The sequence below is a fragment of the Aethalodelphis obliquidens genome, unplaced genomic scaffold (assembly GCF_003676395.1).
Source record: "Aethalodelphis obliquidens isolate GAN/ISIS:26980383/991018 unplaced genomic scaffold, ASM367639v1 scaffold111, whole genome shotgun sequence".
In the NCBI taxonomy this organism is placed as follows: Eukaryota; Metazoa; Chordata; class Mammalia; order Artiodactyla; family Delphinidae; genus Aethalodelphis; species Aethalodelphis obliquidens.
Window position 1 is genome coordinate 2,096,662 of NW_020838055.1, and position 13,903 is coordinate 2,110,564.

General features: G+C 44.5%; 1 protein-coding gene across 7 annotated transcripts in view; it reads right to left on the minus strand.

Moving 5' to 3' along the window:
* Positions 1 to 13,903, minus strand: part of SCAP (SREBF chaperone) — an 89,672-nt gene that overhangs the window by 23,539 nt on the left and 52,230 nt on the right. For all 7 annotated transcript variants that reach the window (XM_027096943.1, XM_027096948.1, XM_027096947.1 and 4 more), the window contains exon 3: positions 1,277 to 1,406. In XM_027096943.1, coding sequence (XP_026952744.1) covers positions 1,277 to 1,406 — 130 coding nt within the window. The remainder of the gene's footprint in view (positions 1 to 1,276; positions 1,407 to 13,903) is intronic.

The window sequence follows — 13,903 nt, forward strand, 5'->3', positions numbered from 1 at the left end:
AGGAACCATCAGCTCCATTATGTGGTAAAATTGCATGAAGAGGTTAATGGAGGCAAAAGGCTTGATCCAGTAAGGTCCCATAGTGAGCCAAGGGTCAAGTTGAGACATGAAGCAACAGAACTGGTTTCTGCCACATCTGACCTTCATGGGCAGAGTACCATTGAGCCTGGATTGTGTACTTCCTCTTGATACCATGCGTAGTTGTAACACATACCTATCTTACCAGATATGTCTCTATTTCAGCAACATTAGAGCACAGTTTATAACAAGTTACCTGGCTGCTATATTACCCGAAAAGGAAATGGGAAGGAATGTGCAATCACTGTCAGAGAGAAGGTGGGAGAGGAAAAGCTCTGTGCCCTGAGCTTGGTTTTGTTCCTCAACAACAGACTCAGCAAGCCCAGCACCAATCCATGGGACCAGAGCACAACACATGAGGGAAGAACACTTCATCCATACCTGGCAGGTAAAAGTCTTAGAGACGAACTAATCACTCTTAGAAGATTTCCAAATAATGAGTCCAGAGTTCTGGTGGGTTAAGTCCTGCACCTCAGACGCTCAACTGGAAACATTGTTTCTTCCTCGTTTACGTTAGTGCTCAGCTCAGAGACAGTCAGCTGAGAACAGTATGATTCAGAAGCAGCAGTGGGCTTCAGGTCAGGAGATCTGGAGTTCTAATCCAGTGCTGACCCCATGAAAACTAAATTTAAACTGAGGCACATCATCACTCTGGGCCCCAGCTTCCTTAACTGCAAAAGGGATAAACAAAACCTGCACGTTTTACCTGACTGGATTGTGAGGATAAAACAGGACCTACCAGATTTGAAAAAATTAGGTGCACTGCAAATATTAAATGGTGTTGGGACTCTGATGATAAAACATTCTCTAGGGATGCTCAGTGGTTCCCCTAACTACCTTGCACAAGAAGGAGACGGCCTGTTTGCCAGGGCACTGCCTGGCACCTGTGCATGGTGTGTGAGCAGCCTACATATGAACCCAGACCCAGCTGTCCACAGCTACAGCAACCACAATCCCCAGCTTTTCTAGGACAGACACACTTCTTTCTATGTAGTTTGGTGTTTCCTTTCAAAATAGGAATGTATAACTAGATGTATTAAATGTATAGCTGAATATTTTCTGTGCCTTTATAAAACTATTCCAGTATATGTATTCACACATCAGAAGCTGACTACCCTCACTCGCTCACAGAACCCCTGCCTCGGCCAGTCTGCACCCAACGCCCAGGGCTCTCCTCAGCGATACACTGAGCACCTACCCACTCTGGCTGCTCATTAGGCTCTTCTGGCTTGTGGTCAGAGGCCACAGGCGGGGGCGAGTAATCCTTCACAGGAGTGGTGAATTCCACGGGTCCTGTTCCTGGCAACGGGAGTTTCAGCAGTGGGTAGCTGGGATGAACAAAAAGGAGAGAAGAGTTAGGACAGGATGGCAGGTAGAAGCTGTGCTGAGGTAACAGTGACGCAGGAACCACTGCAGTTGCACTAAATTCTCCATGCTAGGAGAACTGTACAAATGTACAAAATATTAGTCATAAAACTTCAGAGCTAGGAGAAAACTCAGAAGCCTCTAGATCAGAATTTTTCAAACTCCCTTTTAGTCACAGGAAGCCCAATGCATAAACTACTTTATGAAGTAGTTTACTGGTTGAGTATTTTTGGAGATGTAATAAAGGCAAGATGCTACACAAACTTCTGGCCAAATTAAACATAAGTAAGACAACAAGAAAAAACTGGGGAGGGACTTCCCGGCTGGTCCAGTGGTTAAGACTCTGTGCTTCCACTGCAGGGGGTACGGGTTCGATCCCTGGTTGGGAAGTTCTACATGCCGTGCGGTGCAGCCAAAAAAAAAAACCAAAAAACTGGGAAAACAAAAGAATCCTGATTCAGACTGCTGAGCAAATTGCTCGAATTTAAAGGGACAGACCATGGAAACTGTGCATAACACATTGAGGGTGTGGTTTACACTAGATCCGGCTGAACAGAAGTCAATGGACCCACCACATGCAAAGGAAAAAGCTTGACCTAACATCAAAAAGTTGGCAAATGGATGTGCTTTTGTTTCAGGTTTCACTTCTTTTAAAACTTTTTCTTCAGGACTTCCCTGGTGGTCCAGTGGTTAAGACTCCACGCTTCTACTGAAGGGGGGGAAGTTCTGATCCCTGGTCGGGCAAGTTCCGCATGTGGCATGGTGCGGGGGAAAAAAAAACTGTACTACATAAAAGTTAATTCTCAGTTTTAAATAAAACTGAGAATTAACTTTTATGTAGTACAATGCACAAATCTTAAGTATAGGGACTTCCCTGGTGGCGCAGTGGTTAAGAATCACGCCTGCCAATGCAGGGGACATGGGTTCGAGCCCCGGTCCGGGAAGATCCCACATGCCACGTAGCAACTAAGCCCGTGCGCCACAACTACTGAGCCTGTGCTCTAGAGCCTGCGAACCACAACTACTGAGCCCGCATGCCACAACTACTGAAGCCTGCATGCTTAGAACCCGTGCTCTGCAACAAGAGAAGCCACCACAATGGGAAGCCTGCACACTGCAACAAAGAGTAGCCCCCACTCTCTGCAACTAGAGAAAGCCTGTGCACAGCAACAAAGACCCAACACAGCCAAAAATAAAATATAAATTTTTAAAAAATCTTAAGTATATAGCGCAATGAATTTTTACATATGCCTACACCTGTGTAACCCCTACCTAGATCAAGCTATAAAATATCTCCAGAACCTCAAAAGGTGGCCTTGTGCCCTGGCCCAGTGAAGAGTATCCACTACCATAAACCGCTATTAGAATTCCTATCACCATAAATTAGTTTTGCCTGTTTCTGATGGCATATAACTGAAATCATCCATTCCACTGTGTATTCTTTTGTGACTGGCTGTTTTCACTTAAATTACATCTACTAGAGTCATCCACAGTGACACATGTAGCAGATCATTCTTTTCCATATGTACTATTCTGCTGAATGAACATATTACAGTGCATCTGTCTATGAGGAACATTTGGCTGTTCCCAGCTGAAGCTATTAAGAATAGAGCTATTGTGGTACTTTTTATGTATACACTCATTTTTACGTAAGCACTCATTTCTGTTGGGTATATTCATAGAATGAAATTTCTGGGTTGTGGAGTATACATATATTTAGCTTTGTAGATAACACCAGTTTTCCAAAGTAGTTATTTAAATTTATGTTCCCACCAGCAGTGTGATAGGAGTTTCAACTGCTTCAAATCCTTGTCACCTCTTGATATTGTCAGTCCAATTAATTTTAACCATTTAGAGGAGGAGGTAGTGGTATCTCTCTGTGGTTTTAATATACAGCAAATAGTGTCGAAAACTCTTTCATATGCTTATTAGCCATTTGGATAAATCCTCTTTTGTGAAGCACCTCTTCAACTCTTTAACTGTTTTTAATTGAGTCGTCTTTATATATTCTAGATATGAGTCTGCAGTCCTTTATACAGCTATAAATTTCCCTCTTAGTTCTACTTTCGCTGCATCCCATAAGTTTTGGTATATTGTGTTTTTGTTTTCATCATCTCAAGCTATTTTCTATTTTCCTTTCTGATTTCTTCGACCCACTGGTTGTTTTAGAATATACTGTTTAATTTCCATGTATTTGTGAATTTTCCTTCTATTATTTTTTTAATTAAATTTACTTATTTTACTTATTTATTTTTGGCTGCGTTGGGTCTTCGTTGCTATGCGCAGGCTTTCTCTAGTTGCAGCGAGTGGGGGCTACTCTTCAGTGCAGTGCACAGGCTTCTCATCACGGTGGCTTCTCGTTGCAGAGCACGGGCTCTAGGCGCGCAGGCTTCAATAGTTGTGGCATGCGGGCTCTAGAGCACAGGCTCAGTAGCTGTGGCGAACAGGCTTAGTTGCTCCGCGGCATGTAGGATCTTCCTGGACCAGGGCTCGAATCCGTGTCCCCTGCATTGGCTGGTGGATTCTTAACCACTGCACTGCCAGGGAAGCCTTCCTTCTATTATTGATTTTTAGTTTCATTCTGCTGTTATTGGAAAAAAATCCTCTGTATGATTTAGATCTTTTTAAATTTACTGAGACTTGTTTGTGGCCTAACATATGGTCTATCCTGGAGAATGTTTATGTTCACTTGAGAAGAATGTGTATTGGTCTAGCTGGTTTCAGTGTTGCTCAAGTCCTCCATTTCCTTATTGATCTTGTCTGCTTGTAGCCATCATTGAAAGTGGAGTATTGAAGACTTCAACTATTATTGGAGAACTGTGTATTTCTCCTTTCAATTCTGTCAATTTTTGCTTCATATATTTTAGGGATATGTTGTTAGGTGTTATATGTTTATAATGGTTATATCCTCTTGTTGTACTGAAGCATTTATCAATATATAATGTCCTTCTTTGTCTCTATTTTTTTTTTTTTTTTTTTTGCGGTACGTGGGCCTCTCACTGTTGTGGCCTCTCCCGTTGCGGAGCACAGGCTCCGGACGCGCAGGCTCAGCGGCCATGGCTCACGGGCCCAGCCGCTCCGCGGCATGTGGGATCTTCCCAGATTGGGGCACGAACGCGTGTCCCCTGCATCAGCAGGCGGACTCTCAACCACTGCACCACCAGGGAAGCCCTCTAATAAATTTTTTAATGTTGTCTGATAATAATATAGCCACTTCAGCTCTCTTTTGGGTACCGTTTAGCATGGAATATCATTTTCCACCCTTTTACTTTCAACCTCTTTGTGTTCTTATATCTAAAGTGTAGTGTATATCTAAGGACCTCCCTGGTGGTCCAGATGGTTAAGACTCCGTGCTTCCAGTGTAGGGGGTATGGGTTCAATCCCTGGTCAGGGGACTGAGGCTCCACATGCTGCGGGGTGCAGCCAAAAAAAAAGGTAAAAAAAAAAAAAAGCATAGTGTGTATCTAAAGTGCCTTGTAGACAGCATGCAGATAAAGTCTTTGTAAAATCAAATTGGCCATTCTTTTAATAGGAGGGTTTGATCCACTTACATTTAATGTGATTACTGACAAGGAAGGATTTATTTATGCCATTTAGCTATTTGTTTTGTTTGTCTTACATGATTTTTGTTCCTCAGTTCCTCCATTGCTGCCCTTTTTTTAAGGGGGGGGTATTGATTTTTTGTAATGTGCCACTTTGATTCCCTTCTACTTTCCTGTTCTACATATTTTAAAAGTTATTTTCTGGGCTTCCCTGGTGGCACAGTGGTTGAGAGTCCGCCTGCCGATGCGGACGTGGATTCGTGCCCCGGTCCGGAAAGATCCCACATGCCACGGAGCGGCTGGGCCCGTGAGCCATGGCTGCTGAGCCTCCATGTCCGGAGCCTGTGCTCCGCAATGGGAGAGGCCACAGCAGTGAGAGGCCTGCGTACCACAAAAAAAAAAAAAAAAAAGTTATTTTCTTAGTGGCCACCTTGGGAATTCTATTATTAACAACTTATAACAAGCTAGGTTGAATAGAGGGGTTCAACAGCAAATCTGAGCAGAGAAGAAAGGAGCGGCAATCATGAAAATAAGACAACTGAAATCATGCAGTCTGAGCAGCTTAGCTTCAACAGGATACACACACTCTGTCTATACATCCTTGTCGCTCCCCTTTTATATTGTTGTCACAGATTACACTTTACATTTAATCTCTTTAATGTAGATTTTAAATTACTGTTTAATACACTTGCCCTTTAAATCACAGAAGACAAAGAAAGAAATTACAAACCAAACCAACAATACTGATTATCTTTACTAGTGTTTATTTTTTCTTATGGCTTCAAATTGCAGGGTAGGTGCACTGGTAACAATTTCCCTCAGCTTTTGTTTATCTGGAAATGTCTTAACTTCTCCTTCATTACTGTAGTTTTTTTTTTTTTTCAATTTGAAAGCAGTCACTTTAATTTTTTTTTTTTTTCCCCACACCCTGCCACATACAGTATCTTAGTTCCCTGACCAGAGATCAAACCTGTGCCCCGGGGCTTCCCTGGTGGCGCAGTGGTTAAGAACCTGCCTGCCAACGCAGGGGACATGGGTTTGAGCCCTGGTCCGGGAAGATCCCACATGCTGCAGAGCAACTAAGCCCATGCGCCACAACTACCGATCCTGTGCTCTAGAGCTCACGAGCCACAACTAATGAGCCCACGCGCCACAACTACTGAAGCCCGCGCGCCTAGAGCCCGTGCTCCGCAACAAGAGAAGCCACTGCAATGAGAAGCCCATGTACCGCAATGAAGAGTGGCCCCCGCTCGCTGCAACTAGAGAAAGCCCACGCGCAGCAACGAAGACCCAACACAGTCAAAAATAAATAAATAAAATTTAAAAATATTAAAAAAAAACAAAACAAAAACCTGTGCCCCCTGTGTTGGAAGCACAGTCTTAACCACTGGATCGCCAGGGAAGTCCCTGAAGTATAGTTTTATAGAATTTAGAACTCTTGATTTTTTTTCCTTTCAGGACTTTAAATATGTGATCCCACTACCTTCTGGCCTCCATGGTTTCTGAGAAGAAATCAGCTATTAATCCATCGAGAATCCCTTTTATGTAAAGAGTTGCTTCTCTTTTGCTTCTTCCAAAAGCTAAGGTTCAACTGTTTGGAGGTAGGTGTCAGGGGCTGTCTCTGGACTTAGCTAAGGTTTTGCTGGGGAAAGCTCTGCACAATGCCTGGGCTGACCCCTGAGCTCTGGGTGCAGAGAGGAGTCCTGGGGCCCAGAGCTAAGACTGCTGAAGCTCTAGCTCTACTACAAGATGAAGGCAGGCAGTACATTTTATTTATCTACACTCACTTTCCGTACAGTAGCTGCTCCAAACACACTGACTAAAGGCAGCCTGTTTCTCAAGATTTGAAATATGTAAAACATCTGTGAATTCCAGGAGTCTAAACATTCCAGCAGGGAGAGAAAGAAGGGCAGCACACTCCAGAGCATCCACCTTCTTAGGATAAAGTCTCTTAGGAAATGCCCACAGGCCTTGAAATGCTTAAAGTGGCTCACAGTCATTCTCCAATCTTGCCCTGGAGCCACACAACTCCCCTCTTGCTTCTGAGGTCTGTACTTGCTGGAACACTCTTGCTCATTCTTCTCCTAGATAACTCAGCTTCAAGGCCTCAAGTACAGTATCATTTGCCTAGGAAGTCTTTCCCCTTTCCCCAAAGTCTGAGTTAAGGCCCCTCCTCCTATTTGCTGCCAAAATGCCCCGTACTCACCCCAACACAGTTCTTATCACTGATGGTGAACCTGTCCATTTCTGTCTCTGTAACAATGATGATGGTTTCTAACTCTCACTGAGTACCTACTGTGTGCCAGGTGCCTTCCATCTTTTTTCTCATTTAAGCCTCACCACAGGGACTTCCCTGGTTGTCCAGTGGGTAAGACTCTGCGCTCCCAATGCAGGGGGCCTGGGTTTGTTCCTTGGTTGGGGAACTAGATCCCACGTGCGTGCCACAACTAAGAAGACAACATGCTGCAACTAAGAAGCCCGCATGCCACAATGACGATCCCATGTGCTGCAACTAAGACCCGGTACAGCCAAAATAAATAAATAAATAATTTTTTTTTTTTAAAAAAAGCCTCACCACAACCCAACAAGGTATGCAGAAGCTATATCCCCTCTAGCCCCCAAGAAAGGGACAGAACCAGTATGTGAACACAGGCAGTCTGGCCCCAGAGTCCACCCTCTTAACATCACACTATACTCCTGTATTACATTTCCGTTTTGTTTAAAAATTTAAACAATCATAAATTCCTTTTGATAGAAGTACAAGAAAAACACCAAGGAAAAGATTCTACAAAAATGCAAAATGCAAGGTTTCTTTTTTTTAAAGTTTTTATTGGAGTATAACTGCTTTACAATGTTGTGTTAGTTTCTACTGTACTACAAAGTGAAATCAGCTATATGTATGCATATATCCCCTGTTTTGGATTTCCTTCCCATTTAGGTCACCACAGTGCATTAAGTAGAGTTCCCTGTGCTATACAGTAGGTTCTCATTAGTTATCTATTTTATACATAGTATCAACAGTGTATATGTGTCAATCCCAGTCTCCCAATTCCTCCCACCCCATCCCTTTCCCCCTTGGTATCCATACATTTGTTCTCTACATCTGTATCTCTATTTCTGCTTTGCAAGTAAGATCATCTATACCATTTTTCTAGATTCTACATATATGTGTTAATATACGATATTTGTTTTTCTTTTTCTGACTTACTTCACTCTGTATGACACTCTCTAGGTCCATCCATGTCTCTACAAATGACCCAATTTTGTTCCTTTTTATGGCTGAGTAATATTCCATTGTATATATGTACCACATCTTCTTTATCCGTTCCTCTTTTTTTTTTTTTTTTTTTTGGCGGTACGCGGGCCTCTCACCATTGTGGCCTCTCCCGTTGCAGAGTACAGGCTCCGGACGCGCAGCCTCAGCGGCCACGGCTCACGGGCCCAGCCGCTCCATGGCATGTGGGACCTTCCCGGACCGGGGCACGAACCCGTGTCCCCTGCATCGGCAGGCGGACTCCCAACCACTGCGCCACCAGGGAAGCCCTATCCGTTCCTCTTTTGATGGATATTTAGGTTGCTTCCATGACCTGGCTATTGTAAATAGTGCTGCTATGAACATTGGGGGTGCATGTGTCTTTCTGAATTATGGTTTTCTCTGGGTATATGCCCAGTAGTGGGATTGCTGGGTCGTATGGTAGTTCTATTTTTAGTTTAAGGAAACTCCATACTGTTTTCCATAGTAGCTGTATCAATTTACATTCTCACCATATGTGGAAATTCTTAATAAATCTATGTTTCAACTTGTGTTTTGTAAATGAAGTCCATCACAATGGAGCATGTGCTGAGGATTTGGAGTGTAGGTTCACAGGTGGTCCCTCCTCCCTGGGACAGGTGCTTGACCACCAGCTCCCCTGCTACCTTGCATCCTAGGATCTGGCCTTCCCCTCCCTGTCCAGGTATCCATTTGCTGCTGCCCCCTGCAGGCGCCTGACCAAAACATGGAGGGCTGTTCAGAAGTGCATACCCTGCTGTGTCCTGGAGCAGGGTGAGGCACTGGCCATCGCCTATCCCAGGCTGGCTGCACCACAGCAATCTGATGGGCATTTTGGCAGGAGGAAGCCTTTCATCCACTCCCATCCGAGCATATTTTAGTACCTTTAACAGTATTTTTCCCCTGCTTTCTGAAGCAGCAGCTCTGCATTTTCATGTTGCACTGGGTCCCACAAATGATGATGTTGGCTCTACATCTCCTCCCATTCTCACTCCCAGTCATCTGTGATGGGAGCTCAGGAGACACTGAAGACATACAGGAAGAGCAACCAGAAAAATGACACTCAAGAGATGGGGCACAGGACACCTCTCTGGAGACATCAGGAGTGGGACATGTTTTCTCTCTTCCCTTCTCAGGGGAGAACAATACAGGACTAGGGGTGGGGTAATAAAAGACCATAAAGGGAAATTTCTGAGATCTCCTGATCTCTCTTCTGTTGGAGGAAATTTGGGGTTGGAGGAAATTTGGGGTGATAAAGCAGTATTCGATCTCCTACAAGCCTTTCAGAGCTTTTCCAGAGCTCGTGTGTGAGGTCAGGGGTAACTTCTGCTTGGAGGGAGGCTCTGGCTTTGGAATGCTGAACAGGACCCAGGAGCAGCTGCTGGAGCTGGGCTCCTGGGCTCCTGAGTCTAGGCTTTGGGGCAGAGGTCAGTGGTTCCCTGGGACTTGGTTATCAGCTATCCAGCCCAGCTCTCCAAAGCACAGGTGCAGACAGGGCTTCGGTTACTCAGATTTCTTTCTTGTTCATGAAAGGAATATAAATGTGTCCAGAGAGTGGCCACATAGGTACAAAAAGAGGGAGCCTGTTCTATAGTCTCCTGTGTGCCCACCCACAAAGGGGTCACGATGATCGTGGGGAAACCTGAGCTGTAGGCAGACAAGGGAGAGAGGTTGAGAGCGGAGGTCACCACAACTGCGATGTCCAGCCTCAGCCTGAAGGTGCTGCTTTCCTCCAGAGAAAATGAAGGAGGAAGGGGTCAAGTCTGCTCTCAGATACCCACACAGGCTGTAGGATTATCCTCTTTCAGGAGGTCTGGAATGGTCTCATCATGATTCCAACTTGCTCTCCAAGTTAAAATCCACCCTCTCTAACCATGACCAGCAGGTTATGGAATCACAGGTGACCTAATGACCCCTCACATTAACCTCTGACCCACACATAGGGCAATTAAGCTGGCCTGGCACCCAGACACTCTTCCTTCATTCCACAGCATACCTACCACTTCCCAGGACAGGTCCCAAGAAACAGCACCCTCTGCCTTGCTGGACTGCTGCTGAGCCACACCTCTGGTCCTGGTGGCCTAACCTCTAGGGAATGTAAACAGATACCTCTTGCCACAGTGCCTACTTGCTGCAAGTTTCATTAGATTTTCCCAGAGGAAAGAGCATTTATGGCTCCCAGGGTGATCCAGTGGGATGAACAGGTCCACAGCCCAGGCAGCTGCTAGATCCAGACAGAGGTAGCAAGAGCAGCAGTCCTTTCGGTTCAAGCTGAACAACTCTCTCATTCCAGGTACAATAAAGGTAAGCAGTTAAATGGAATCTGAGTATCTAATAAAACTACTAAAAGCTGTCTATTCATTTCTCCAAAGAAGACATACAGATGGCCAAGAAGCACATGGAAAGCTGCTCAACATCACTAATTATTAGAGAAATGCAAATCAAAACTACAATGAGGTACCATCTCAAACCAATCAGAAATGGCCATCATCAAAAAATCCACAAACAATAAATGCCAGAGAGGGTATGGAGAGAAGGGAACCCTCCTACACTCTTGGTGGGAATGTAAATGGTACAGCCACTACAGAAAACAGTACGGAGGTTCCTTAAAAAAACAAAAATAGAGTTGCCATGTGATCCAGCAATCCCACTCCTGGGCATATACCCGGAGAAAACCAAAATTCAAAAAGATATATGCACCCCTATGTTCACAGCAGCACTGTTTACAATAGCCAAGACATGGAAACAACCTAAATGTCTTGACAGATGAATGGATAAAGAAGATGTGGTAAATATATACAATGGAATACTACTCATAAAAAAAGAATAAAATAATGCCATTTGCAGCAACATGGATGGACCTAGAGATGATCATACAAAGTGAAGTCAGCAAGAGAAAGACAAATATTTATGATATCACTTATATGTGGAATCTAAAATATGACACAAATGTGACCTTATTTATGAAACAGAGACAGACTCAGACATAGAAGACAAACTTACGGTTACAAAAGGGGAAAGGGGGTCGGGGAGGGATAAATAAGGAGTTTGGGATTAGAAAATACAAACTACTATATATAAAATAGACAAAACAAGGTCCTACTCCTACTGTATAGCACAGGGAACTATATTCAATATCCTGTAATAAACCATAATGGAAAAGAATATGAAAAAGAATTTGTGTATATGTATGTATAACTGAATCACTTTGCTGTACACCAGAAACTAACACAACATTGTAAAACAACTATCCTTCAATTTAAAAAAAAATTACAGAATATGAAAAAAAAATAACCTATTAACCACACTTTATTTTCTGCAGGCAACCTGAAGCTCTGGCAAAAGGGGAGATGCTCTGGATAGAAAAGCTTCCCATACAGAAGAGGATAGCGAGGCTTGTGCCCTGGGTCCACAATATCTGTTCTCCTGTCCATAAAGGCGCAGAATCTCTGGATTTTCTGATACAACCTTTATCATCTTTGGAGGCTGAGGGACTTCATCTAGCCTTAGAAATTTTCTCCTAAGCCAATCAGATTTTAAAAATTCCTTTACAATCACATAACAAAGATGCTGGTTTGAAAAAATAAGTACACAGCATTAAGAATGTGTGTACAGGGTGACTGTAAAGATAAGAGGAAACCATAGTGCCCTTAGAGAGTGGGACCAAAAGAGGCAGCAGGTTCAGAGGGGCGCGCCAGGGTAGTAGCCTCCCTGTGCTTTTGTTGGGAGAGCGGCGAGCTGAATGAACACAACCATAAACAGGAAAGGAGGCAAGGAAGATGCCACCTATTCTTCCTGTAGGGCTCGGCTCAGGTGTTCTCCTCCCTGGAAGCCTCCGTAACGCTGTCTCCCTTTGCACTAAGGTTAGGTCAAATCTGCTATGCACAATACCCAATGGCACTGAAGTTCTCTCTCTCAGGCCGAGACTGTGGGAGGGACTGTGTTCTGCGTCACTGGTCTGGCACAGTTCTTGGCATATATTATAGCAATCTTTATTGAGGTGGCTGTAAAACCCAATTTTATGCTCTCTCCTCAACTTCTGTTATGTAGGGCCACTGCCTCAAAAAGCTTCTCTATCCTCTGTCTAGGCAGATCCTGCCAGGCCCTGTCCCTGGCCCAGTGCAACTGAGATTCTCTTTCTGAGGCTTCTCGTTCAAGGAGCAGACTCCCTGCAATGAAAGGTATCAGCACCAAACAGTGTTCTTCATAAAGTTCATGTCACCACAGCGAAGTGGAGAAAGTACAGATTTGGATATGCCACACAGACCGGCCAGTTGCAGCACATACCACTTACTATCTCTCCACATTAGTTTCATCATCAGCAAAAGAACTATGGAATAACCACCTCCTCCAAGGATGTTAGGCGACCAAACGAAATACTGTGTGTGGAAGCACCTGACCACAAAGCCAGGGCTCAGTGAAGATTAGTTTTCCTTTCCCTCCTACCAGCCCAATCCTACCCTGAGGCTCACCCACTCCCTTCTCAGGACTGATGTTCGGCCAAGACACCTGTGGGATATAAGACAGGTGTCTGCCCAGCTTGGCTGCATTTGGGCTGTACTGCTTGTTAAATATTGTTATTATCACATTTGCCTCTTCCCCCATCCTCCATCCCATCCTAATTCACCCAGAGTCAATAAGGAGTCTTCCACGCTTGAGACCTTAGCCATCTCATAAAGTTTTCATACCAGAGGCCCCCAAGTCATAAATCCAAGGACAATCTGTTTTGAAACACTTGTGTGATATCAAATTATTCATTCAAAGATAAAGGCCAATTGCACCCAGCTACAACTGCAGCTGCTACACATAGCCTACTTTCCCTGTCCAGGAAGCTGCCTGATCCCAGCTGGCCAAATCCAATCCTCAGAAGATGAATGGCAAAGAAGAAACATCCTTCCCTTTTCCGGTAGCTAGAGCCATCTTCGTGGAAGGGGAATCACAACCACCTCCTCAACTTACACTGCCCATAGAGCAGAGGTCCCCAACCATTTTGGCACCAGGGACCAGTTTCTTGGAAGACAATTTTTCCATGGACCGGTGTGGGGGTAGGTAGGGGTGGTTCAGGCAGTAATGCGAGCGTTGGCAAGCGCAGAGGAAGCTTTGCCCGCTCACCCGCCGCTCACCTCCTGCTGTGCGGCCCGGCTCCTAACAGGCCGTACTGGTCCGTGGCCCGGGGGTTGGGAACCCCTGCCACAGAGAACACAAGTTTAATTCAATGTATTCATCCATTATGTATTTACTTACCATACACATACACATATAAAGATGGTATCAACTGAGAATTTATGAAGGGGGAGCAGGACCCCACCTACCTCTAACAGAAGGCAATATGCATAATAATAACCGTAAGTGTCACCACAAACTGCTGCTCTAGAAGTTAGAATAAAAGAGAAAATACTTTCAGCTGAGACGTGGTAGAACTTCAGAGAAATTTTTAAGAAGGACACACAGCCTAGTGGTTCTCAGCATGTAGTCCCCAGGCCTGGGAGCTTGTTTAGAGATGCACATTCTTGGGTTTCTCCAGATCTGATGAATGAGAAACTGGGGTAGGGCCCAGCAATCTTGTTTTACATGCCCTCCAGGTAACTCTGATGTTAGCTCAGGTTTAAGAACCACTGCCCTAGCATATAGGCCAGGCCTAGAAAAG